The following is a 27,253-nucleotide window of genomic DNA, read 5'->3' as shown; positions in this document are numbered from 1 at the left end:
GTGCATACATACAATTTAGCACAAAAAAAACAAGAAACAGAAAAAACAAAAAACAGAAGGGAGATGGGGGGGGGGAATAGGTGCACAAATTCTGCGGCGCTACATACATATATACATATATACAGATGGAAGTCCGTGTTGGGCGGTGTAGTCAGTGCATGTGTGAATTTGAATTTATAGTAGATATAATTCTCAGAAAGCAACTATTCCTGAGTCTGTTTGTCCTGGATTTGATGCACCTATAGCGCCTTCCAGAGGGCAGCAGGTCGATCTTTTGTAAAGAAGATCCACACTAGCAACAGCTTGAGTGAAAACCTACCTTTATTTCTGTCTACTTGCCACTACCGTAATATCTTATCCACTGACAAGACCAGTATGTGTTGCCATTGAGAAGGGAGCATTGAAACATCTACTTGAACTCCTGCAATCCCACAGTGCGCTTGGGAAGGCAATTCCAGGATTTAGACAAAATGACAATGAAGGACGGACAATAAATTTCTAAGTCTTGGGGATACAAGGAATTGCAGTTGCTAGAATCTTGAGCAAAACACAAGGTGCTGGAGTAATTCAGTCGGGCAGCATCTGTATTGGGAATGATAGGCAATGTTTCGGGTCAGGATCCTTACAGGGTGGGGCAGTGGTAGATATGCTGGTGGTGTCCAAGGTGGCCTTGGCAGACAATATTTCTACTAGATCTAAGCTTTGGTTAGTAGGTCTAATCTACTTAATTTTTAGCACATGGCTGACCTGCTATAGAAACATAGAAATTAAGTGCAGGAGTAGGCCATTAGGCCCTTCGAGCCTGCACCGCCATTCAATATGATCATGGCTGATCATCCAACTCAGTATCCCGTACCTGCCTTCTCTCCATACCCCCTGATCCCCTTAGCCACAAGGGCCACATCTAACTCCCTCTTAAATATAGCCAATGAACTGGCCTCAACTACCCTCTGTGGCAGAGAGTTCCAGAGATTCACCACTCTCTGTGTGAAAAAAGTTCTTCTCATCTCGGTTTTAAAAGATTTCCCCCTTATCCTTAAGCTGTGACCCCTTGTCCTGGACTTCCACAACATCGGGAACAATCTTCCTGCATCTAGCCTGTCCAACCCCTTAAGAATTTTGTAAGTTTCTATAAGATCCCCTCTCAATCTCCTAAATTCTAGAGAGTATAAACCAAGTCTATCCAGTCTTTCTTCATAAGACAGTCCTGACATCCCAGGAATCAGTCTGGTGAACCTTCTCTGCACTCCCTCTATGGCAATAATGTCCTTCCTCAGATTTGGAGACCAAAACTGTACGCAATACTCCAGGTGTGGTCTCACCAAGACCCTGTACAACTGCAGTAGAACCTCCCTGCTATCCCAGGGACCAGACTGGACAATCTTTACTACGCACTTTGGTAAAAACATCTGGTTTCAGAACTAAAGATAAATTGTGCACAATACTCCACCTAGGATTGTATATTGAATCTACACAATTGTAGTAACACATCTTTATGCTTATACTTAGATCACTTTGCAATAGAGTCCAGTGTATTGTTTGCCTTCATAATTGCTTGCGATATCCACATTACATTTCATTGACTTGTGTGCATGGACACCCAGATCATTTTGAATTTCAACATTTACCAATCTATGGAGATACAGGAGACTACAGATGCTGGAATCTGCAACAAAAAAAAGGTGACTTCTAGAAGAACTCAGTTGGCCAAGAAGCATCTATGGAAGGAAATGGACTTACTCTTTCAGGTCGGAGACCTTCTTCTGTGCATTCTCATTGGTGCTCATATTCATACAATCATAAGTGATAGAAGTAGAATTAGGCCATTTGGCCCATCAAGTCTACTCTGACATTCAAACATGGCTGATCTATCAGAGTTACCTTTGTGTCATCAGCAAAATTAGAAACATTAGTCTCCAAAGCCAAATTGTTAATCGAGATTGAAAATAGCTCTAATCGAAGCACTGATCTCTACTGAGCCCATACATTGCAGCCTGCCTACCCCAGAAGGAACTATTGATTCCCACTCTTTATTTTATATCTGTTAACCAGCCCTCAATCTACACCAGTATATTACTTGCAATTCCACATATTCTCACCTTGTTTCCTAATACCATGTGATGAGCCACAGAAAAGCCTTTCAAAAGCCCCCCCTCCCCCCTCATTTTAAGTATCAGGCGCATTCTCAAAGGCTCCAACAGATAGCTAAATGAGATTTTTCTTTCACAAATTCAGAGTACCCTTGTTCAATAATTTTCTAAGCATCTTAATATCATATCCTTTATTGTAGATTCTATCTTTTTGCATCTTCCGATGCGAGGTTAACAAGTCCTTTAATTTCTTAAACAGTGGAGTCAAGATTCTACTCTTCAATGTGTTGAAACTTTCCAGAATAAAAAGTTTGCAACACTTTGCACTTACCCGTGTTAAACTTCATTTGCATTCCTCAGCCCACGTACCCTACTGTCCAAGATCGCACTATAATTCTTGATAACCTTCTCCATTATCTACAATTTCACCCATTTTAGTGTCATCTGGAAACCTACTAACCATAACTTGTACATTTTCATCCAAATCATTGGTATAGAGATGACAATGAGCCCACCAGCACAGATCCAAGTCACACCACTAGTCAGTCACTAATAGTGGGCAATCGTCCACTATCACCCTCTGCTTTCTACAATGCATCCAATTAACAAGTTCTATCTGGATCCCATGCCATCCCATCTAACCTTCCTAAGCACCCAACCGCACAGATCGTTGTGCGGTTGGCCTCGTTCAAGTCCACATGGACTAGGTCTGATGCCCTGTCCTCACTGATCGTCTTGGGTTACTTCTTCAAAAACTCACAATTCACAAGGCAATATTTTCCCACACACACCATGCAAACTATCCCCAATAAACCCATCTTTCCAAATGCATGTATATATCTTATCCCTATGAACCACCACCAGTAATTTACCGAACTCAGATGTTAAGCTTACCAGCATATAGGTAGATTTTACTTTAGGCTTTAGAGGTACAGCACAGAAACAGGCTCTTTGACCCACCAAGTCCATGCCGACCAGCGATCAACCTGTACACTAGCTCTATCTTACCCACTAGCGACAATTTACAGGTGACAATTATCCTACAAACCTTTGGTATTCGGGAGGAAACCGGAGCATCCAGAGAAAATGTACAAGATCACAGGGAGAACATACAAATTCCGTACAGATAGCACCCATAGTCAGGATCGAACCAGAGTTCCGGTGCTGTAAGGCAGCAACTCTACCGCTGTGCCACTGTTCCACCTTCAGGATGCCAGGATTTTCTTTGCAGTCTTTCTTGAATCAGCCAACCATTAGACTGCTAGTCCTCACCCATGGCTAACAACGATACAAATATCTCAGCTAGGACTCCAATAATTTCTTCTCTAGTATTCCACCAAGTTCTTGGATATACCCGACCTGACCATGGAGAAGTATCTACCTTCATCCATTATAAGATGTCCAGTAGCTCCTCTATTGTAACTTTCGCAAGACATCCCCATTCATTTTCAAGTTCTCTAGACTAGTCTTTCTCCAAGATAAAAAAACAATGAATTCAATGTGTAACATAGCATATTTTGATCTGAATGTAGGCTGCTGAAATGAAAACTGGAAAATGTTGAAAACACTCAGCATGTCAGCCAGTAAGGTTACACAAAAAAGCTGGAGAAACTCAGCGGGTGCAGCAGCATCTATGGAGCGAAGGAAATAGGCCGGCATCTATGGAGCGAAGGAAACAGACAGTATCTAGAGAGGGAATGGGCAGAAGACCTTTCGGGTTGGGGCCTTTTTCCAGACTAAAACTAAACTGATAATGCGTAAAACAAGAACATTAATATGATCGACACAAGGAACTGCAGATGCTGGTTTGCAGAAAGGGACATGGTGCTGGGATAACTCAGTGGGTGTGACAGCATCTCTGTAAAACCTTTAGACGATGTTTTGGATCAGGTCTGAGGAAGGAACCCGACCCGAAACGTCGCCTATCCATGTTCTCCAGAGATGCTGCCCGATCCGCTGAGTTACATGTCAGCCAGTAATTCTGTTTGAGAGAAAGGTTTGCCACTTCGAGTTTATCACCTTTCATCAGAACTACTACTCATGCCTTTCTCCGGTCATAGTCCGTCAATTTGCCCAGATAAATGCGTTTTTGGTGATTGCAGCCTGTTAAGAATCAACCGCGAGACTCGGATGATCGAATATGGAGCGGAAACAAAAACTGCTGGAGGAACTCCGTAGATCAAGCAGCACATCTGGAGGCAGATATTCTACGACGTTTTCAGTCGAGACCCGAAGATCTACAACATTTTCAGTTCCCTTATTTTAACAATTGCCAACCACGCACATTTTTCGTATATCTTCCTCATTATAATCGAATTTTGCCAGACACGTTTCAGCCAACTCGTTTTGATAAAAATCTAAACTTTTAATTATCTCTTCCTCGTTCATCAGTTTCGCAATCACCCAATTTCATCAAGTTAATACGAAGCTTCTGAAACTAAGTGACACGAGGAACTGCATATGTGGGAACCGTGAGCTAAAAAAAGTGCTGGAGGACCTCAGCGGAGCAGACAGTATCTAGAGAGGGAATGGGCAGAAGACCTTTCGGGTTGGGGGCTTTTTCCAGACTAAAACTAAACTGATAATGCGTAAAACAAGAACATTAATATGATCGACACAAGGAACTGCAGATGCTGGTTTGCAGAAAGGGACACGGATAACTCAGTGGGTGTGACAGCATCTCTGTAAAACCTTTACACGATGTTTTGGATCAGGTCTGAGGAAGGAACCCGACCCGAAACGTCGCCTATCCATGTTCTCCAGAGATGCTGCCCGATCCGCTGAGTTACATGTAAGTATCGCATGCACTTTCCAGAAATCTCGCCGGCAGCAAATCATTGTTGTACTCTCCAGCATCCGTTCCTCAAACTCCTCATTCTGCAACCCAGTGTATTTATTGTGTTGTGGACCCCACCGTTTAAACCCGTTTTCATGCTTCTTAATTAAATCAGGGCATTGGCACATTCCACCGGGAAGTGATTCGTTTCCGTGAACACCTCTTGTCAGTCTAACACCACAAACTGTTGATTCCAAGCTGGGACGTCTCTCTGTGTCGTTTGCTGCCGGCATCGTTACTTCCACGGTCACTTTCGTCCAGGCCCATTTGTTACCGACCTTACAAGCTGGGTGAACGATAGCCCGTTGTCTTTGTTTAATGTGTGGCGTTTTATTGTGCTCTTCAGCCCCGGCAGCAGCACATTCTTTAATAAATGCAACATTTCTTACCGCTTCAACAAGCTTGGCAGTGTAATCCGGACCTGACGTGACGGCGTCCCAATGAATTAGCCGGGGCCACTCCTGCAGAAACCTCCCTCCCTCCCGCCCGCCCACCGAGTCCGACCGCCCCCCTTCAGGTCCCAGCCTGTCACTATGATGGGATCCCACGCTCGTCCGCACATCGGATGCGCTGCAAGTGCCTCCTTATCGTCCAGCTCGCCCCAATTACTACAGAATAAGCTAGGTGTACAATGTCCAAGTTCAGAAACCACACAGAATTGTAACGTGTGGTTTTCTCTAATGCACTCGAGAAATCAGCGGCCGGTTTGCCCTGGGATCGTCAATCACAAAAAAAAGGTCCCCAGCCCCTTTAAAGAGGCACAACTGTTAATGAACGAACCCATAAAAGTGGAAGGACAAAAACAAAACTATCATTGTCCGTTGATTGCAGAAGGATACTGATCTGACAGTGGTCTTTGTGGTTATCTGTTTGATTACGATAGTGTGAAGATCACTAAATAATAGATACCAATACATTCAAACGGGAGTCTGGTGAAAGGTTAGAACGTGTGTGGGATTGGTCACATCACAGAATCGTCTCAGTTAAACACAGCACCAGCAAGAATCCATCAGGCTAAGTCACAGTTTCTCGTACATTCCGTGTTGTCATATGTGTAATTAGGATTTGAATGGGCGATCTTTAATGCCTGCACATTCATAGAAAACAAACAATCCCCAGTGAGACTACAGTGGTCTTACAGTGGTATGTGTTTGCATCACTTATATGCAACAGGGTAATTGGTTTTGCAGACTGACTGTGTATTATATAATGTTCACTGTAAGCATTGTGATTGTTAAAGGGCTAGTTCCTTTGTCAGTTTTCGTGTTGGAAACAACGATGTCTGTGTACTGATGTGTGCAGTACATTTGAATGAAATGTTAACCATCTTAGTTCAGTCAAGCTCAGAGTTATATAGCATGGAAACAGGCTCTTCAATCCAGCTCCTCCATGCCGGCCAAGTTCTTGCTGAGCTAGTGCCATTTGTTAGCTAGTGCTAATACATTTCAGTTAAGGTACATTGTATGGATAGTGGTGAGATACCAGTGGCCAAGCGAAACACTGCCATCTCCACATCAACCCCCAACCTCTGGTAAAATCCATTTGCAATACGTTGGGTGGATGCCATCAGCTGACACAAGGCTATACCAGAGTTGGAACTTTCAAGAAATACCGAGTGTAGTAGGGTGCGGAACACATTTGCTGAGTTGCAATCTTCACATTGGCTAAAATCAAAAACTAATCATTAAAATTGATTTTACCAATTTCCATCCTGGAGTCGTGGGAACGGACTATTTGGCCCACCAAAGCCTTCTCTCAGAGTGTTTCTCGGTATGCACTGTGAAGGCCTTCAATAATACAACTTGATAAAAAAAAGTCACCACTGATCTACGTGATGTTTTATTTTGTCTGAGCTGGGCCCCAATTAAACCCAGATTCAAGGTACAGGTAAAATACAAAATTCCCTCCTACACTGACCATCAAGTACCCATTTACACTAATCCCATTTCTCTCTCCTCACATTGCCCTTAGCTCCCCAGATATTACCACTTTCCTGCACATTCAAGAGAGTTTATTGTCATGTGTCCCTGATAGGACAATGAAATTCTTGCTTTGCTTCAACACAACAGAACATAGTAGGCATGACTACAGAACAGATAAGTGTGTCCATATACCATTATATAAATATATACACACATGAATAAATAAACTGATAAAGTGCAAATAACAGATAATGGGCTATTAATGTTTACAGTTTTGTCCGAGACAAGTTTAATAGCTGTGGGGAAGTAGCTATTCCTGAGCCTGGTCGTTACAGTCTTCAGCCTCCTGTACCTTCTACCTGAAGGTAAACATAGAAACATAGAAATTAGTTGCAGGAGTAGGCCATTCGGCCCTTCGAGCCTGCACCGCCATTCAATATGATCATGGCTGATCATCCAACTCAGTATCCCGTACCTGCCTTCTCTCCATACCCCCTGATCCCCTTAGCCACAAGGGCCACATCTAATTCCCTCTTAAATATAGCCAATGAACTGGCCTCAACTACCCTCTGTGGCAGAGAGTTCCAGAGATTCACCACTCTCTGTGTGAAAAAGGTTCTTCTCATCTCGGTTTTAAAGGATTTCCCCTTTATCCTTAAGCTGTGACCCCTTGTCCTGGACTTCCGTAACATCGGGAACAATCTTCCTGCATCTAGCCTGTCCAACCCCTTAAGAATTTTGTAAGTTTCTATAAGATCCCCTCTCAATCTTCTAAATTCTAGAGAGCATAAACCAAGTCTATCCAGTCTTTCTTCATAAGACAGTCCTACCATCCCAGGAATCAGTCTGGCGAACCGTCTCTGCACTCCCTCTATGGCAATAATGTCCTTCCTCAGATTTGGAGACCAAAACTGTACGCAATACTCCAGGTGTGGTCTCACCAAGACCCTGTACAACTGCAGTAGAACCTCTCTGCTCCTATACTCAAATCCTTTTGCAACGAAAGCTAACATTGCCGGGAGATGAGTGTGTGGCCAGGATGGTGTGGGTCCTTGATGATGCTGGCAGCCTTTTTAAGGCAGCGACTGCGATAGATCCCCTCAATGGAAGGGAGGTCAGAGCTGATGATGGACTGGGCAATGTTTACTACTTTTTGTAGTTTTTCCTCTCCAGGGCGCTCAAGTTGCCGAACCACGATGCAACCGGGCAGCATGCTCTCTATTGTGCACCTGTAGAAGTTAGTGAGAGTCCTCCTTGACAAACCAACTCTCCGTAATTGTCTCAGGGGGTAGAGGCGCTGATGTGCTTTCTTAATAATTGCAACAGTGTTCTCGGACCAGGAAAGATCTTCAGAGATGTGCACGCCCAGGAATTTGAAGCTCTTGACCCTTTCACCCATCAATAGATATAAACAGGACTGTGGGTCCGAATCCTACTCCTTCCAAAGTCCTCAATCAGTTCCTTGGTTTTGCTGGTGTTGAGGGCCAGGTTATTGTGCTGGCACCATACGGACAGTCGCTCGATCTCTCTTCTATACTCTGACTCATCCCCATCAGTGATACGTCCCACAACAGTGGTGTCGTCAGCGAACTTGATGATGGAGTTCACACTATGACCGGCTACGCAGTCATGAGTATAGAGTGAGTACAGCAGGGGGCTGAGCACGCAGCGTTGAGGTGCTCCCGTGCTGATTGTTATCGAGGTTGACACATTTCCACCAATGCGAACAGACTGTGGTCTGAGAATGAGGAAGTCATGGATCCAATTGCAGAGGGATGCGCAGAGACCCAGTTCTGCGAGTTTGGTAACCAGTTTGGAGGGGATGATTGTATTAAATGCCGAGCTGTATTCAATGATTAACAACCTGACATATGAGTTTTTGTTGTCCAAGTGGTCCAGAGCGGAGTGGAGGGCCAGTGAGATCGCATCCACCGTTGATCTGTTGTGGCGGTAAGCGAACTGCAGTGGGTCCAGGTTTTTGTCGAGGTGGGAGTAGATTTGCTCCATGATCAGCCTCTCAAAGCACTTCATCACCACAGGCGTTAGTGCCACTGGTCGATAGTCATTGAGGCACGTCACCTTAGTCTTCTTGGGCATTGGTATAATTGATGCCCTTTTAAAGCAGGTGGGGACCTCAGACCTCAGAAGTGAGAGGTTGAAAATGTCCGTAAAAACTCCAGCCAGTTGGTCCGTTTTTAGAACACGACCGGGTTACCCGATCCGGGTATACCATCAGATCCAGGCGCTTTTCGAGGGTTCACCTCTCTGAAGGATTTCCTGACGTCGGCCTCTGTGACTGAGACTGAACTACCATCACAGCGAATGGGGGCTCGGGAAGGCACATCAGTATTCTCCCTATCAAAGCGTGCGTAAAACGCATTGAGCTCGCCAGTGAGTGATGTTTCGCCGACATTCGAGCTGCCTCCTGGTTTCTAATCACAGGCTTGACAATCATTTCGCTGAACACCTCCGCTCAGTCCGCCTAGACCTACCCGATCTCCTGGTTGCTAAACGCTTTAACCTGCTCCCATTTTCACACTTTTCTGTCCTGAGCCTCCTCCACTGTCAGAGTGAGATCCAATGAAAATTGGAGGATCAACGCCTCATATTTCGCTTGGGCAGCTTACAACCCAGTGGTATGCATATTTATTTCCCTAACTTCAAGTAGCCCTTGCATTCCCCCCCTCTCCAGTTCTCCAACTAGTTCCACTGACCTCCTGATTCAATATTATTGATTGCATGCCCCTTTGTCACCTTCCCCTCAGCTAACAATGTGCCATTCTACATTTCCCCTTTGATCTGTGTTTTCACACCTCATCCTTCCATATCGTCTCCCTCTCCCTCTCCCCTAACTGTCAGTCTGAAGAAGGGTCTCGACTCAAACGTCACCCATTCCTTCTTGCCAGCGATGCTGCCTGTCCCGTTGAGTTACTCCAGCCTTTTGTGTCTATTTTCCCCATAAATCTTATGATTTTTTGCAATTAAAATTTCATCCTCACACATACAGATATCGCACCCAAGATGCCAGTCACATTGGATGATTGTCTTCTGGTAAATATAGACTAATCAGTTCCTGGTGAATTTAGCAACTCATCCATCATCATGGAAATAATCCTGCTGAATTTTAGTTGTAGGCAATAGGTGAAGTAATGCACTGTTGATTGTGTAAGCTCTCAAATTCATGCACTGCATGGCCTCTGTGGTGAACAATATAGCTCACCCCCTCCATGACACACTGGTCAACATGTGGAGTACATTCAGCAACAGACTGGTCCCACCAAGATGCAGTACAGAATGCCACAGGAGATCCTTCTTCCCTGTGTCTATCAAACTGTACAACTCCTCCCCCTTCAATCATGGGGTAGACTGACTTCCCTCCCTGTGAACCTTTGTTGAATTTGTATTGCCAGTATATCCTTGGGAGGCTGGATCTGCATGCAATATTCCAAGTGAGGACTCACACATGCTCTTCATAACTCAAATCGCTCTGCAATAAAGTCCAAACATATTGGTTGACTCGCTTACAAGGACACCCAGTTCTCTCTGACATGAACACCTTTCAATCTGTCACCATGATCTGATTCTTGCTATTTTATTCAACCATGGTGAAAAATCTCATCATTTGCTACGTTAAAATCCCATCGGCCATATCCCCATTCATTCACTTAGAGTGTCTATATTCAATTGGCATCACATCACCACCAGCGATTCTGTATATTCCTCACAACACCATTCAGCTTTGTATCATCTGCACACTTGGATACATTACACTTGATGGCCTTATCCAAATCACTGATATAGACTGTGAACATGCAGGGCCCCAGCACCAATGCCTTTTACAACTAATTAGTCACAGGCTGCAGTCTGAAAATAAACCCGTTTATTCCTACTCTCTATTTTTTGTCTGTTAAACAATCCCCAATCTCACATAGTCTCAATTTATTTATCAAATGTGACAAGAACCCTGTCCCACACATCTCCATTAAACTTTGTCCCTCTCACCTTAAACATAGAAACATAGAAATTAGGTGCAGGAGTAGGCCATTCGGCCCTTCGAGCCTGCACCGCCATTCAATATGATCATGGCTGATCATCCAACTCAGTATCCCGCACCTGCCTTCTCTCCATACCCTCTGATCCCCTTAGCCACAAGGGCCACATCTAACTCCCTCTTAAATATAGCCAATGAACTGGCCTCAACTACCCTCTGTGGCAGAGAGTTCCAGAGATTCACCACTCTCTGTGTGAAAAAAGTTCTTCTCATCTCGGTTTTAAAGGATTTCCCCCTTATCCTTAAGCTGTAACCCCTTGTCCTGGACTTCCCTAACATCGGGAACAATCTTCCTGTCCAACCCCTTAAGAATATTGTAAGTTTCTATAAGATCCCCTCTCAATCTCCTAAATTCTAGAGAGTATTGTAGGTGGTACTGTATTGTAGGTGTAGGTAGGTGTAGGGTCTAGAGAGTATTAAAGTTATGTCTTCTGGTCTTTGACATTTCTATCCTGGGAAAAAGGTTCTGACTGTTTACCCTGTCTATGCCTCTCATAATGTTTATGTATAATAAAATGAAAATGGAAGGTACTATGTTCAGGATAAGGGAGGGTAGCCGAAGTCACCACTCAAGGACTCAAATCATTAACCATCAGCGGTAGGTTTATTTTCCTCGCACAAGGGAAAATATGTCTCAGTCAAAGAATGTGATCCCAAAAACATTTGGATGTAGGATTCTCTGTTACATATTTATATCAGTTCATCAATTATCTTTTATATGTATCCGACATCCAACAGCTTTTGGGACTTCTACAGGGTGAAACCGTGGAGTGCGACCTGTCGAGCTCTGGCCTGTCCCACTTACGTGTCCTTGGCACGCAAATTACGCGACCTCGTGGTCGCGTTGAGCCGAGACGGTCCTGCGAAGGTCGGGCGCAATTCCATGCGTACGCACAGCCGTCTGGAGCGCGTGACATCATTTGAAGATGGACACAAAAGCTGGAGTAACTCAGCGGGACCGGCAGCATCTCTGGAGAGGAATGGAGAATGTTTTGTGTCGAGACTCTTCTTCAGTCTAAAAAGAAGGGTCTTGACCCGAAACGTCACCCATTGCTTCTCTCCAGAGATGCTGCCAGTCCCGCTGAGTTACTCCTGCATTTTATGTCTATCTTCAATTTTCTTGGCCCCGCTGTGGGAGTAGAAGTGGGGGCGGATCCGGACCGCAATGGCCATGAGCCCCAGGCCGAGTTTGGCGATCGTTTGCCTGCTTCTGCTGCTGTTGGAGGTGAGAAGTTGCGTCACGCCAGGGTCTTGGGCCTGACCCACTTTGGCTGTCAGTTCCACGACAGGCCGTTGGTGCGCAAAGATTTTGTTCACTGCAAGAATTTCGGAGCCCCGCGCGATGTCTGGACCGGCCCTGCACAACTCCATTCCCCTTCCCGCCTCTAAGTGGGACAGGCCCCGCATAGCCATACGGTGCCCGTACGCCTCAAGCGACCACGAGGTCAAGTAATTTGCGAGCCAAGGACGCGCAAGTGGGACAGGCCCTTTAGTGACAATAAAATCTTTGAAGTTCTCACAGTTATTTGACCCGAGGGTGGAGTAGGCGGTAGGTGTTGTTTAAGGAGACAGTTTATCTGTTGTAAACAAGGAAACTGTGCATTTAATTACTCAGCTCATTTATCAAGATGGGACATGGACTCGTTGTGTTTCATAAGGTCCAACCAGATTGATTGATGAATGACTAAGCAAGTTAGAGACCAGATATATCTCACATCAACTGGAGTAAAAGTAATTAAGAGGATGCAGTGAACGGTTTGGCTGGCGATGAGAGGATCAAGTCAAGTCAAGTCAAGTTTATTCGTCACATACACATACGAGATGTGCAGTGAAATGAAAAGTGGCAATGCTCGCGGACTTTGTGCAAAAAGACAAACAAACAAACAACCAAACAAACTATAAACACAATCATAAACACACATATTCTTTTACATATTAGCATATTATTTTACATATGTGGAATCTATTATGCAGATTAAGAACTGCAGAAATCTTATGATAAATGGAATGGCACACAACAGATAGACGTCTGAAAATCCTGTTGAAAATATTGGGAAGATCTAATTGTAGATGTTTCGAGAAGGATGGGAGGTTAGAAAGGGGAAGTTGGAGGTGAGTGGATTGAAATGTTAAGTAATCGGTGATAATATTATCAATGATAGAGACAATGGGAACAGATTTTTTAGAACAAAGATGTTTATAGAAAATAGAATGTTAATAGAAAAAAAAAAATCACATTTGGTTAAAGTGCTCATTGTCTGATTTTAATAAAGGCATTTTTATACATTTTGGTTTCGACATGTAGAAATTACAGCAGTGTTTATACATAGTCCCCCCCATTTCAGGGCACCATAATGTTTGGGACACAGCAATGTCATGTAAATGAATGTAGTCATTGCATATCCTTTGCATGCAATGACGGCTTGAAGTCTGTGATTCATGGACATCACCAGTAGTACGGCCATATTTAGCTTATTGGGGGCTTGTATTGGGGGCTAGTACCCTTCAATTTTCTCTTCAGCGTATAAAAGGCATACTCAATTGGGTTCAGATCGGGTCTTCCTTGGCTGCCAGTCCCTTTGCGATTAGTAAGCTCACCAGTGCTCTCTATCTTCTTAATGACGTTCCAAACAGTTGATTTTGGGAAGCTTAAGATTTGACTGATGCCTCTAACAGTTTTATTCTTGTTTCTCACTCATAATGGCTTCTTTGACTTTCATTGGCACAACTTTGGTCCTCCTGTTGATAAACAGTAATAACACTTTCCAAAGGTGATGGAAAGACTAGAGGAAAGACTAGGTGCTGAGAACTCTCTTATACATGCATTAAGGAGGCAATTAAACACACCTGAGCAATTACAAACGTATGTGAAGCCATGTGTCCCAAACATTATGGTGCCCTGAAAGAGCAGGTCTTGTTGTCAGATGTGATGAAGATTAACTTATATCAGAGTGATGGCAAGAGCAAGGTATAGAGGAGAGAAGGAACTGCCCAAGATCCAAAGCATACCACCTCATCTGTGAAACACGGTGGTAGTGGTGTTATGGCCTGGGCATGTATGGCTGCTGAAGGTACTGGCTCACTTATCTTCATTGATGATACAACTGCTGATGGTAGCAGCATAATGAATTCTGAAGTGTATAGACACATCCTATCTGCTGAAGTTCAAACAAATGCCTCAAAACTCATTGGCTGGCGATTCATTCTACAGCAAGACAATGTCAAGTCAAGTCAAGTCACATTTATTGATATAGCACATTTAAAAAACAATTCTCGTTGGCCAAAGCGCTTTACATTTGTTATAGGACTAGTATAAACAAACAAAACTACATACATACATACATATATCCCTCGCTCAGTGGACGTTAGGAAAGGCTTGGGAGTATAGATAAGATTTTAGTCTTGACTTAAAGGAGTCGATGAAGGGGGCAGTTCTGATGGGAAGGGGGATGCTGTTCTAATACTAGCCCCCAATACAAGCATAAGCTAAATATGGCCATACTACTGGTGATGTCCATGAATCACAGACTTCAAGCCGTCATTGCATGCAAAGGATATGCAATGACTACATTCATTTACATGACATTGCTGTGTCCCAAACATTATGGTGCCCTGAAATGGGGGGGGGGGGGGGCTATGTATAAACACTGCTGTAATTTCTACATGTCGAAACCAAAATGTATAAAAATGCCTTTATTAAAATCTGACAATGAGCACTTTAACCAAATGTGATTTTTTTTTTTCTATTACAAATCTCAAATTATGGAGTACAGAGGCAAATAAATAAATGATGGGTCTTTGTTCCAAACATTGTGGAGGGCACTAGTATTTTTCCATTGGGGATCGGTCTGTTAACTCATCAGCCACATTGATCAACGTATAATTGAAAAATTAAAAAATCTGTTCCCATTGTCTCTATCATTGATAATATTATCACCGATTACTTAACATTTCAATCCACTCACCTCCAACTTTCCCTTTCTAACCTCCCATCCTTCTCGAAACATCTACAATTAGATCTTCCCAATATTTTCAACAGGATTTTCAGACGTCTATCTGTTGTGTGCCATTCCATTTATCATAAGATTTCTGCAGTTCTTAATCTGCATAATAGATTCCACATATGTAAAATAATATGCTAATATGTAAAAGAATATGTGTGTTTATGATTGTGTTTATAGTTTGTTTGGTTGTTTGTTTGTTTGTCTTTTTGCACAAAGTCCGCGAGCATTGCCACTTTTCATTTCACTGCACATCTCGTATGTGTATGTGACGAATAAACTTGACTTGACTTGACTTGATCCTCTCATCGCCAGACAAACCGTTCACTGCATCCTCTTAATTACCTTTACTCCAGTTGATGTGAGATCTGGTTTCTAACTTGCTTAGTCATTCATCAATCAATCTGGTTGGACCTTATGAAACACAACGAGCCCATGTCCCATCTTGATAAATGAGCTGAGTAATTAAATGCACAGTTTCCTTGTTTACAACAGATAAACTGTCTCCTTAAACAACACCTACCGCCTACTCCACCCTCGGGTCAAATAACTGTGAGAACTTCAAAGATTTTCTTGTCACTAAAGGGCCTGTCCCAGGGTCTTGGTGAGACCACATCTGGAGTATTGCGTACAGTTTTGGTCTCCAAATCTGAGGAAGGACATTATTGCCATAGAGGGAGTGCAGAGACGGTTCACCAGACTGATTTCTGGGATGTCAGGGCTGTCTTATGAAGAAAGACTGGATAGACTTGGTTTATACACTCTCGAATTTAGGAGATTGAGAGGGGATCTTATAGAAACTTACAAAATTCTTAAGGGGTTGGACAGGCTAGATGCAGGAAGATTATTCCCGATGTTAGGGAAGTCCAGGACAAGGGGTCACAGCTTAAGGATAAGGGGGAAATCCTTTAAAACCGAGATGAGAAGAACTTTTTTCACATAGAGAGTGGTGAATCTCTGGAACTCTCTGCCACAGAGGGTAGTTGAGGCCAGTTCATTGGCTATATTCAAGAGGGAGTTAGATGTGGCCCTTGTGGCTAAGGGGATCAGGGGGTATGGAGAGAAGGCAGGTACGGGATACTGAGTTGGATGATCAGCCATGATCATATTGAATGGCGGTGCAGGCTCGAAGGGCCGAATGGCCTACTCCTGCAGCTAATTTCTATGTTTCTAAATACTTCTTGGCAAACTGTAACCTAGCCATCCTATTTTTGCGGCTAACCAGTGGTTTGCATCTTGCAGTGTAACCTCCGTATTTCTGTTCATGAAGTCTTCTGCGGACAGTGGCCATTGACAAATCCACACCTGAAGAGTATTTCTGATCTGTTGGACAGGTGTTTGGGGATTTTTCTTTATTAAGGAAAATCCTTCTGTTATAAGCTGTGGAGGTCTTCCTTGGCTGCCAGTCCCTTTGCGATTAGTAAGCTCACCAGTGCTCTCTATCTTCTTAATGACGTTCCAAACAGTTGATTTTGGGAAGCTTAAGATTTGACTGATGCCTCTAACAGTTTTATTCTTGTTTCTCACTCATAATGGCTTCTTTGACTTTCATTGGCACAACTTTGGTCCTCGTGTTGATAAACAGTAATAAAGCTTTCCAAAGGTGATGGAAAGACTAGAGGAAAGACTAGGTGCTGAGAGCTCTCTTATACCTGCATTAAGGAGGCAATTAAACAGACCTGAGCAATTACAAACGTATGTGAAGCCATGTGTCCCAAACATTATGGTGCCCTGAAATGGGGGGACTATATATAAACACAGCTGTAATATCTACATGGTGAAACCAAAATGTATAAAAATGGCGTATAATAAAATCTGACAATGTGCACTTTAACCCCATGTGATTTTTTTTCCTATTACAAATTTCAAATTGTGGAGTACATAGACAAATAAATAAATGATGTGTCTTTGTCCCAAACATTATGGAGGGCTCTGTAAAGGAAAATGCTGGTATAATCAGAAAATTCAGCAACATTGGTAGAAAGAGAAAGAGAGTTAACATTTCAGATCAATGAGTCTTACTCTGAAGTGGAAGAGTAAGACAATTGCAGGAAGTGTAGAGGTGGAAAGAACACAGAGTGAGGGGCAAGGTTGGTTGGGTGACACAATTGCTTTAGGTGCTATCAATGAGAATGAAATGAATGCTTTTTAACCATATTCAATCAGACTGGAAAAGTGTAAACAGAGGAATCAGAGTTAGCCAGAGTAAGATAAGCAGCATGTTGAAACTGTCAACACAGCAGTTTCTGGAAATCAAATTAAAAGACAGAATGCTGGAGATAGGTAAATAAGGTATCATTTGACTGAGCTGCAAGATTAACTCTGCTTCAACTTCCAAAGATGCTACCTGGCTTGCTTAGTCCCCAAACATTTTCTGTTTTTCTTTCAGATTTCCAGCATCTCCAATTTTGTGCCTTTCACATAACCCAAGTCTTCTGAGACAATGAAACACACATGCTGATCAGCCCACCATGCTGATGATCAAATATCTATGACACTAATTCCAGTTCCCAGCAAGCAGGTCACAACCTTCTCTACCATGGGTTTTCAAATGCTAATCTATGTTTAAACTTTCTGAAAGTAAATAGGTAACATACTTTGTACCTTCTCTGGCAGTGTTTCCATTTTTAAATTATCCACGGGTGAAAACAAAACCTTCTTCATATCTCCTCCAATGTCCAACTGCTCTGCTTAAAACTATAGCTTCTGGTTATGGACATCTCTTCTTCTGGGAGAAATCTCTCGCAAACTAACCCAAGTCTCTCCCTCATAATTTTGCTCATCTCAATCAGGTCACCTCTCTGCCTTTTCTACTACAAAGAAAACAAAATCATCCTCATCACACTCTCTGATAGCTGAAATGCTCAGCTATTTTCAGCTCTCCAAACATGCCGCTAACTAGTTGTTTTTTCTTTATTCAACGCTGATTTTGGACTGATACAAGGAAAATTTCATTATCTATGCGTAATTATGCTCCTATTAATCTTGTATCACTCAATCTGGTCCATCCTCAGCCTCTTCCCCTCTATGGAAAATAAACCCAATTATTTTCCTCCTCATAGCTGAAATCAGGCAATATCAGGCAATGTTGTGGCGAATCACTTCTGCATCATCCTACAATCAAGTCCCTCCTATAGTGTGGTGACAAATAATGTACACAGAAATATTGTACACTAGTCGTGGCCCAGCCAATGTTATATCAAGTTGTACCATAACCTATCTCCTCTTGTTGGAAGCCACACCTAATAAAAAGCAAGTATTGACGACTTATTTACATGCACTGCCACCTTCTGGGCAGTTTGCACATTTACACAATATACCTCTACTCCTCAATATTTCCTTGGACCCTACCATTCATGATGTATTAATCCTTCTTAAAATGCATCCTGTTAACCTAGCATTTCTACCATTCTGTCTCATTATGATCAGATTCCTGGACTGACTTTGTTTTTATTCTAATCTGTCTGAAGGAGGGTTTCGGCCCGAAACGTTGCCTATTTCCTTTGCTCCGTAGATGCTGCTGCACCCGCTGAGTTTCTCCAGCACTTTTGTCTACCTTTGTTTTTATTCTAGCTGGGCTATCACCTTTTGCCCCTCAATTGTACATCTGCTCTATCATAGAATCCACATACGGTCATACAGCATGGAACCAGGATCTTTGTCCCAATCTGTCCACACCATCCTTCAACTAATCTCACACTAATCACAATTTATTCTCAAACTCGGCTAAATACTTCTGGCAATTTACAGCAGCCAAATAACCTACCGATCCACAGGTCTATGGGACGTGGTATGAGAACAGAGCATCCAGATGAAACCCACAAGGTCAAAGGGAGATTGTGCAAACTCCACATAGACAGTGCCGGGATCAGAATCAAACCCAGGTCTTTGGAGCTGTGAGGCAGCGGTTATATCAGCTGCACCACTGTGTCACCTCAGTACACCAATCTCCTGCCAGGTTAATTTAAAACCTTCCTAAATGCACTAACAAACCTCTCCATAAGAATGTTTGGACTCATTTTGGTTTGAGGCAAACCATCAAACATGTACATCACACCTTCACCATAAATGGTCCCAATAATCAAGACATATTAAACTCTCTCTCGTTCATATCCCTTATATTCAGCTAATTTATCCACTTATTATTATACTCACTTACACGTGGCACTGGAATTAATTCAGGGATTGCAACCTCTGCTACCTTAATCTGCTACCTTGTTGCATAAATTCATGTTGTTAGATTAAATCCCATGTTTTAACCCACGGCATTAGCAAAGATAGTTCTGCTGCAATGTGATAGTAGTGTTCCTAAGAAACCTCATCTTATGGAAAATAACATTATAAGGGCAATTGTGTCCATGGTGGTTAAAATGGATAGGGGCTAGAGAGTTTCAGACTCACAATAAAAGTTATTTTACCTGCAGGATTTGCAAAGATAAAGCTTTTTTATAAACACTGAGTTTATTGTCATTACAGCATGCTAAAATACTAAAGTCTGTATGTTATATTGTTTAATAGAGCATAGTTGCACAGTGTTAATAATGATTGCCAGTCAATTTCAATGCGATCGAGGTGAAACTAGCTGCTGGGTTCAAGACACAATGGCGACTGATTACTGCGGGGATGTTGTACGATAACGTCCCCCCACCCACTCTGTTTAAATCCAAATCAGCTAGTTTTCTGCCTGTTAATTTCCAAAATAACTCTTTAGTTCCTGATTGAAATCAAATTATAAGCCATTCGGCCAGCGTAATACACATGGTGTTGCCCATTTCATCACCCAGAGAGTTGTGAATTTGTGGAATTCTCTTCCACAGAAGGCAGTAGAGGCCAATTCACTGGATGAATTTAAAAGAGAGTTAGATAGAGCTCTAGGGGCTAGCGGAATCAAGGGATATGGAGAAAAGGCATTCAATGTTACTGATTGTGGCTGATCAGCCATGATCACAATGAATGGCGGTGCTGGCTCGAAGGGCCAAATGGCCTCCTTCTGCATTTATTTTCTATGTTTCTATATTATATCCAATCTGTGCTATGGAAACACATGTTATTATCAGAAACACGTATACTAATATGAACCAGTAGTCCTGGCCATTTATTTCCTCTATTAGAATACCGTGCAGCTGCTTTGTTGCATCCTGGTCCCTGGAAACATTCACATTTACGGCTGCAAAAACATCTATCTATACCTCTCAGTCCAGATCCTACCACCATTGTTGTCCTTGGCGTCTCACTCCTCCCTCTTTTCACCCTTCTTCAATCCATGTTGCATGCTTTTTGCAGGCCCGCCTCCCGGCCACGACTCAGCGCGTGCCCCAGGTTGTTGTCCGGGGTTGCCAGGGCGACTCCGGGGATGTCGGAGCTGCACGAGGCGGCGGCGGCGGGAGACACCGACCTGGTGGAGGAGATCCTGCACAGAGGCTCTTGCGACCCGAGCATGAAGGATCCGGACTGGAGTGACCGTACCCCGCTCCACTGGGCGGCGGCCAAAGGTCGGCAGCGCCACCCTATGCCCTGCCTCCCAACCCCGCACCCCTGCGCTGCGGGTTCTGCACCCACCTCCACGCCCAGCAACTTCCCCCACTCCAGTCCCAGAGTCGCTCGCTGTTTCTCTCCCTGGAACTACGACGATAGACACAAAATGCTGGAGTAACTCAGCGGGTCAGGCAGCAGCATCTGGAGAGAAGGAATGGGTGACGTTTCGGGTCGAGACCCACCTGTCTTCAGACTTCTGTCTTCAGTCTGAAGAAGGATATCGACTCGAAATGTCACGCATTCCTTCTATTCAGAGATGTTGCCTGCCCCGCTGAGTTACTCCAGCATTTTGTGTCTATCTTGTTTCTTTCTCTTTCTCTCTATCTCTACCTCGTCTAGAAAGATGCAGTCTGCCCTGAGAATGCCTTGCCCACTTAATCCCTGATACCCACCACAGTTACTGCGAAAACACAAAGTGTTGGAGTAACTCAGTGGGTCAGGCAACATCTACGGAAATGTGTTGGAAGGAACTGGTGCTGGTTTAAAGCGAAGAGAGACAAAATGCTCAAGTAACTCAGCGGGCCAGGCAGCATTTCTGGAGAGAAGGAATGGATGACGTTTCAGTTCTGAAGAAGGGCCTCAACTCCAAACATCACCCTTTTTTCCCCTTTGAGAATAGGGAAGATTCAAACAAGAGGACATGACTTCAGAATTAAGGGACAGAAGTTTAGGGGTAATATGAGGGGGAACTTCTTTACGCAGAGAGTGGTGGCGGTGTGGAATGAGCTCCCAGTGGAAGTGATGGAGGCAGGTTCATTAGTATCATTTAAAAATAAATTGGATAGGCATATGGATGAGAAGGGAATGGAGGGTTATGGTACGAGTGCAGGCAGGTGGGACTAAGGGGAAAAAAATTTGTTCGGCATGGACTTGTAGGGCCGAGATGGCCTGTTTCCGTGCTGTAATTGTTATATGGTTATATGATCACCCTTCTTCAGACTCCTTTCTCTCCAGAGATGCTGCATGTCCCGCTGAGTTACTTCATCATTTTGTGCCTAACATCTATGGAGAGAATGAATAAGTGACGTTGCTGATACTGACAAAGTGAATTACCCAAAGTTGTAGATTTCCACATTGAATCTGGAAGGCTGCAAGATGGCCAGATGGACGATGAGGTGTAGGACCTCATTGTATAGTGTAGGAGGCCAGGAGCATGGAATTAAAGTTCCAGGCAATGGAAAACGCAGATTCACTTCTGAGGACTGAATGCAAGTGTTGTGCAGAGTGGCACCTCAATCTTCGTTTGGCTTCTCAAATGTAGAGAAGATCAAATTGTGAGTACACCAGATTGGAAGTAATGCAAGTGAATGGTCTTTGACTAGAACAGTTAATTCTGTTTCTCTCTCTCTGTAGATGCTGCCTGATCCACAGCGTTTCCAGGATTTTTTGTTTTTTTATTTCAGATTTCCAGCATCTGCAATTTTTTGACTTTCCATCACATGTTGAAGGATTTAAGAATTTTTGTTTTGTTCACCTTACCCAGTTAACCATTCCAGACATTTGTCAGATTTTGAAAGCAATATTGCTTCCTGACATATTTTTAAAATTCATTTTGGATATCTGTTTATTCTCTAGCAAATACATCTATTTAAAATGTTGTAAAGAAAAGCTTATCATAACAATATCATATCAATTTCATCACATTTTCCTTTGAACTGAATACACTCAATTACTTTTTTTTGCATTGTATGCTACTTTTGGGTGTTTCCCTTGTTCCTTAGTAACCAAATTTGAACATAACCAAGTAAAAACCTTTTCTCCCAGAGAGTTGTGAATTTATGGAATTCCCTGCCACAGAGGGCAGTGGAGGCCAAATCACTGGATGGATTTAAGAGAGAGTTAGATAGAGCTCTAGGGGCTAGTGGAGTCAAGGGATATGGGGAGAAGGCAGGTACGGGTTATTGATAGGGGACGATCAGCTATGATAACAATGAATGGCGGTGCTGGCTCGAAGGGCTGAATGGCCTCCTCCTGCACCTATTTTCTATGTTTCTATTCAACATATGGTACTCAAGCAATATGTAACCTGGATTAATAATTTGGATTACTCCAGGGCAGAAGACATAAATTGGATTGTTGGTAGGAATGTTAGTTCTGTTCTTAAAAAAATATTTATGTGACCGTGCAAGCATAATTAGAAATTTGTCATATGGTTTTGAAGGACAAATCACATGGTATTGCTGCATTGGTTGCTCTATTTACTTTGGTTTTTGCACTGTCATGGTCTTAGAATAACTGAGTTTTTTGTATATTTATTGTTGTTATGCATGTTGCACCAAATAACCTGTAAAGCTGCTGCAAGTAAGGATTTCTTTGTTCCAGTTCACATTTAGTGCATTTGACAAATAATCACGTGATACTTGTAAACCACTAGGGTGCTCTCTTGGCTTGCTTTTTTTTGTTTATTGTGCTTCAGGGGTTTTCTGTGGATCTATACACCTTTCCTGTTTTTAAATCTATCTTTTTTGCTCATTGTTTTTCAAATGGTGCAGACTAATTAAATTTGTACAAACATTGTTGCTCTTATGAAGCAAAAACTACTTCATGCTAAATATATCTAAGATGCACCAAATTATAGTTTTTGGATTTCCCCCCCACCTTGTCTACTCATCAAAAACCAAATGCTTTGAACTAAAGATTGTTTTGAAATAGAAATTATTGGATTCTATTAATTATACTGTGATATTTATTTCTCAGGCAGTTAAATACAGTGCACATTCCCTGTATCCCTTAATCCAACGTTGAATTACCCTTAGCTATTTTTCAGTATTAATTAGAATATAAAGGTTTCCATGCTTTATGTAAATTATTAATTTGGAATTTTTGACAGGAAAAGCAGACATGGTGAAAATCCTTATTGCAAATGGATCTCGACCTTGCTTGAGGACAGCTACTGGATGGACTGCAGCACATTTTGCTGCAGAATCTGGCAAACTTTCTGTCCTTCGAATGCTGCATTCACTGCATGCTCCTGTTGACAAAGCAGATTTGTATGGAGACACTCCCAGAAGAATTGCAGAGATATATGGTCAGGGAGATTGCCTTAAGTTTCTTGAAACGTAAGTAGTTTCCTGAAAATATTGTAAAATAGGTTTGCAGTGTTTGTGATGATAAAAGTTAACATCTTCAGCTAACCATAACTCGATTTGATGAACCACTGAAAGTCAATTTGCAGATGGGTAAAAATATAGAATATTGTGAGATAATGCATAAATCAATTAACCAGATTGCACTTTTGAGGAAACATTACAGAGCCAAATCCAATGAGCCAGATTACACAAGTGCCAGATGGCAGTTCAGAAATGCATTCAGCAGCATTTATTGGATTTCTATATCTACACAACGTTGTGCAAAGTATGGAATGCATTGGAGGTCAGATGGCTTTGGCCATGCACCTTTGGCAATACATTCAGATGAGGGGAAGTATTCACTTCCTACCTGTCTCCTTAGCTTTATGCTAATGATTGCTGATACATCTATGTATTTGAATAATCCTGTGAACCTTCATTAAAAAGGAGGTGTTTCTTTTCTTAACTTTTAATTCATTTGCATGGGTAATTACGTTAATTAATTTTTAAAAGATTGTTGATCATTTAAATCATTTTCAACTGATCTTAGATGTTCAGAAATGCTGAAAAGGCCTTCTGACAGCTATGGGTAGGGCCATAGATTCCACTGGGTGCTGCCAGATTGTCACTGACAGCCCGCTACACTTTTGCAGAATGATTGCAGCAGCTCATTTGGCTCATTGGATGCAGCTCATTTGTAGCCACATAGTTCCAAAAGGTAAGTGCAGCTGTACTTCTTGCAAGATCAAATGGAAGGCATGCTTGACCCTCATGGAAATATGCGAGTTCAGTATTCCGACTGCGCATGCCCAGGTCATAGGTCATTCGCTATAAACATTCTCATTAGCTGTGAATCTGCATGGGTGCAGGCCTGCATTTCGTCCGTGGTCGGGTCCGGGTCTCCGGCATCGGTTGCTGTTGAGTTGCTGCTGGGCCATCCCCGTCCCCTCCCGGGTGGCCCATCCCTATCCGGGGGTGTCCCGGGTGGCCCTGGGCTGGCGGGGTGGTGATGCGGGTGGGAGGCGTTGGCTCCGGTTCTGCTCCGGCTCCTGGGGGGCCGTCGGCTGCGCCTCTCGCCTTGTCAGTGTCTGTTGGTTGGCCCCCTCGGTGCCGGCGGGGACCGAGCGCCGGTTATCGGCCGCTGTCCCATCGGTTTGGGGATGTCGGTTAGCCTGGCGGGGTTGAGCTGGGGTTGGTGCTTCTCCCCGCTGGTTGCGGGCTTGGGCGCGCTGCTGTTCCAGGCCGGTGTCCCGTCGATCCGGAAGTGTCTGGCCCTCTCCCAGGCGCGTATGGGACACTCGGTGTGGGGGTGGGGGGGGTGGGGGGCGGTCCAGTGGTGGTTCGACAGCACTTGCAGTGCCAGGGACCCAGATTCGATCCTGGCAGCGGTTGAGGCGTGGATCTGTGTGCGCTCAGAATGTCTCCCCGCCGGTCCAGTCTCCCCCCCCCCTCCCCCGTCTCTCACTCGCATCTGCCCCCTCTATCTCGCTGTTACACCCCGCTCTCCCGCTACCTGGGACCCTCGTTCCTCAGATTAAATATATTTTTACACATAATTCATGAATTAAGATTAAAATGTATACACAGTTTATACAGTCATTGCTTTGTTAGCTTTTTCTTTATAGCGAGTGACCTTTGACAAATCCCATGGTTCCTTGCATTTCTCAGAATACCGAACTCGCTTATTGCACAAAAGACTTCCAAATGGCATTTCATAATGGTAATAACATTGATCAAATAAACATTAATAATGTTTTATGAGAATTATTTGAGCAAATTATCCTTTTTATTAAACATGCATCAGTTACAATTTCTCTTTTGGTTTCAGAGCTGAAAGAGAGAGCTTGAATTACAGAAGAGTTGCTGAGATGAAAGGCATTTTTTTAGATGAGACAGACGAAGAGTGGGAAAATCTGAAAGAAAGTGAAATGGCTGAAAGGAGGAAAGTTGCCAATAACATGAATGATGTTACATGTAAACCTCAGCAAAGGCAGACACACTATATTCACAAGACACCAGTCAATAAAGTGCCTAAGAAAGGAAAATTACCAAAAATAAATACTTTTGCAAAAAAGATGTAAAATAAAATGGTCTTCAGGTCAGAGAAACATGTAATCTTATGACCTGAATTTGTTTAAAATTAGTTAGATTTGGATTGAACCAAGAACAACCTCCAAAGCACAAATTGATCAGTGATTTTATATTGCATAGAAACACATCCTTATTCCTGTCGACTTTCCACTGAACCTAATCAACTGCTGCTGTAGCTTAACATCAGTGAGCCTGGAATTTTCACGAAAATGTTATTAATTGCCAGGTTGGTTTAGTTTAGTGTAGAGAAACAGCAAGGAAACAGGTCCTTGGACCCACTGCGTCCACGCCGATCATCGATAACCCGTTTACACTAGTTCTGTATTGTTCCAATTTCACATTCACTCGCTAGACACCAGGAGCAATTTACAGAGGCAAATCAAACTACAGACCCACACATCTTAGGGATGTGGGAGGAAATGGGTGTAGCCAGAGGAAATGCCCTCAGCCACCAGGAGAACTGCACCACTGTCCAGACCCTGTTTTGTCAATGAAATATTGTTTAAAATATTGCTATTTCCAAGACATGGAAGCCTGTTACATAGTTTTGCCCTCTTACAAAAGATTAGCTGTTGACATTTCAAGATTCTGCCAGATACTGGGCAAGGGTAGACTTCTACCATAAACATAATGCAGTGCAGCTCAATGCCACATGGTATTTACACAACTGAAATCTCTATTGTGGCAGAGCAATTTTCTTTCTTATTAATACAGACACGTAGCCAACACGTAGCCAACTGGACCTTTGATAAACTTTTTTTTAAGAAGGAACTGCAGATGCTGGAAAATTGAAGGTAGACAAAAATGTTGGAGAAACTCAGCGGGTGAAGCAGCATCAATGAGCGAAGGAAATATGCAACGTTTCGAGTCGAAACCCTTCTTCAGACTTTGATAAACTTGTTAGTTAGGGAGGGCCAAGCTGATGAAGTTGACATCTCAATGCAAAGACACCTAATCTGTTTAATATTGGAAGTGGAGGAGGTGCAGCAGAGGCACTTGGCTTTGAAACCATGGCAGATAGCATTGACAGAAACAAGCTAGTATTGTTTATATTTCCTAAATTAAAAACACCATAAAATGAAGGATCCCGGCACTTGCCAGAATTGCTTAACCCTTGTCAGCTGAACTTTACAGGCTTTGATTGGCGCCAGCCAGGCTAGGCCAGACTGATATGCAGGATGGTAAAGGGTCCAGGTGTTCTCCCTGTTTCTCTTAAGTTGATAACATGTATAAACTAACCTCAAATGCATAATTTCTGTTGGGTCGCTGCAAAAGCATTGTAAACAGTATACATAATGTAAGACGGTCACCCTGTTAATTGATGATTGGTCGAACTGTTGAGTCTTGGAGAAATTGTTTGAATCTCAGGGCACATGTTTCAATGTTGGTTCTAGTTAGTTTCCTTCGAGAGCTTTCTTTCTTATTGAATGTAACACGAGGTTCAGCGTCGATCTTCTGGGAGAGCGCGTGGGACTGCGTGAACCTCTGTAGTGTCTGTCTGAGCGAGGCCAGGAGGGCTTGAACAGGCAGATATGGGGATCGAACCCGTGGTGGGATTGGTACAGTAGTTGAACTGTAATGCGCTTTTGCTAAAATAAAATGGAGTTGTTTCAAGTGCGTGAGTCAGTGTTTTGATTGAAACTAGACTTGGGGGGGGGG

The 27,253-nt window shown here is 43.1% G+C and overlaps 2 protein-coding genes across 6 annotated transcripts in view; one reads left to right on the top strand and one right to left on the bottom strand.

The window, feature by feature from the left end:
- Positions 1-20,226, bottom strand: part of pla2g7 (phospholipase A2, group VII (platelet-activating factor acetylhydrolase, plasma)) — a 110,640-nt gene extending 90,414 nt beyond the window's left edge. The window contains exon 1 of one of the 5 annotated variants that reach the window (XM_055635354.1): positions 20,090-20,226. Coding sequence is in view for 2 of the 5 variants with exons in the window: in XM_055635356.1 (XP_055491331.1) it covers positions 20,090-20,114 (25 nt within the window). In the remaining 3 variants the exon portion in view is untranslated. Of the gene's footprint in view, positions 1-5,204; positions 5,224-5,315; positions 5,408-20,089 lie in introns of those variants that run through there. The other 4 variants (XM_055635356.1, XM_055635352.1, XM_055635353.1 and 1 more) reach the window with 4 other exon arrangements.
- On the top strand, positions 20,164-27,203 carry LOC129697119 (ankyrin repeat domain-containing protein 66). Its single transcript, XM_055635357.1, has 3 exons — positions 20,164-20,392; positions 23,266-23,494; positions 25,332-27,203. The coding sequence occupies exons 1-3, from the start codon at positions 20,164-20,166 to the stop codon at positions 25,582-25,584; spliced, it is 711 nt and encodes a 236-aa protein (XP_055491332.1). The 3' UTR covers positions 25,585-27,203.
- Positions 27,204-27,253: the final 50 nt, after the last annotated feature.

This window comes from Leucoraja erinacea, chromosome 5 (assembly GCF_028641065.1).
Source record: "Leucoraja erinacea ecotype New England chromosome 5, Leri_hhj_1, whole genome shotgun sequence".
In the NCBI taxonomy this organism is placed as follows: Eukaryota; Metazoa; Chordata; class Chondrichthyes; order Rajiformes; family Rajidae; genus Leucoraja; species Leucoraja erinaceus.
This window is presented reverse-complemented; position numbering and strand designations above follow the sequence as displayed.

Coding starts and splice junctions, on each gene's coding strand:
- LOC129697119 (XM_055635357.1), top strand. CDS start 20,164: ATGTTGCATGCTTTTTGCAGGCCCGCCTCCCGGCCACGACTCAGCGCG. Junction 20,393..23,265: donor CCACTGGGCGGCGGCCAAAG/GTCGGCAGCGCC, acceptor AATTTTTGACAG/GAAAAGCAGACATGGTGAAA. Junction 23,495..25,331: donor TGCCTTAAGTTTCTTGAAAC/GTAAGTAGTTTC, acceptor TTTTGGTTTCAG/AGCTGAAAGAGAGAGCTTGA.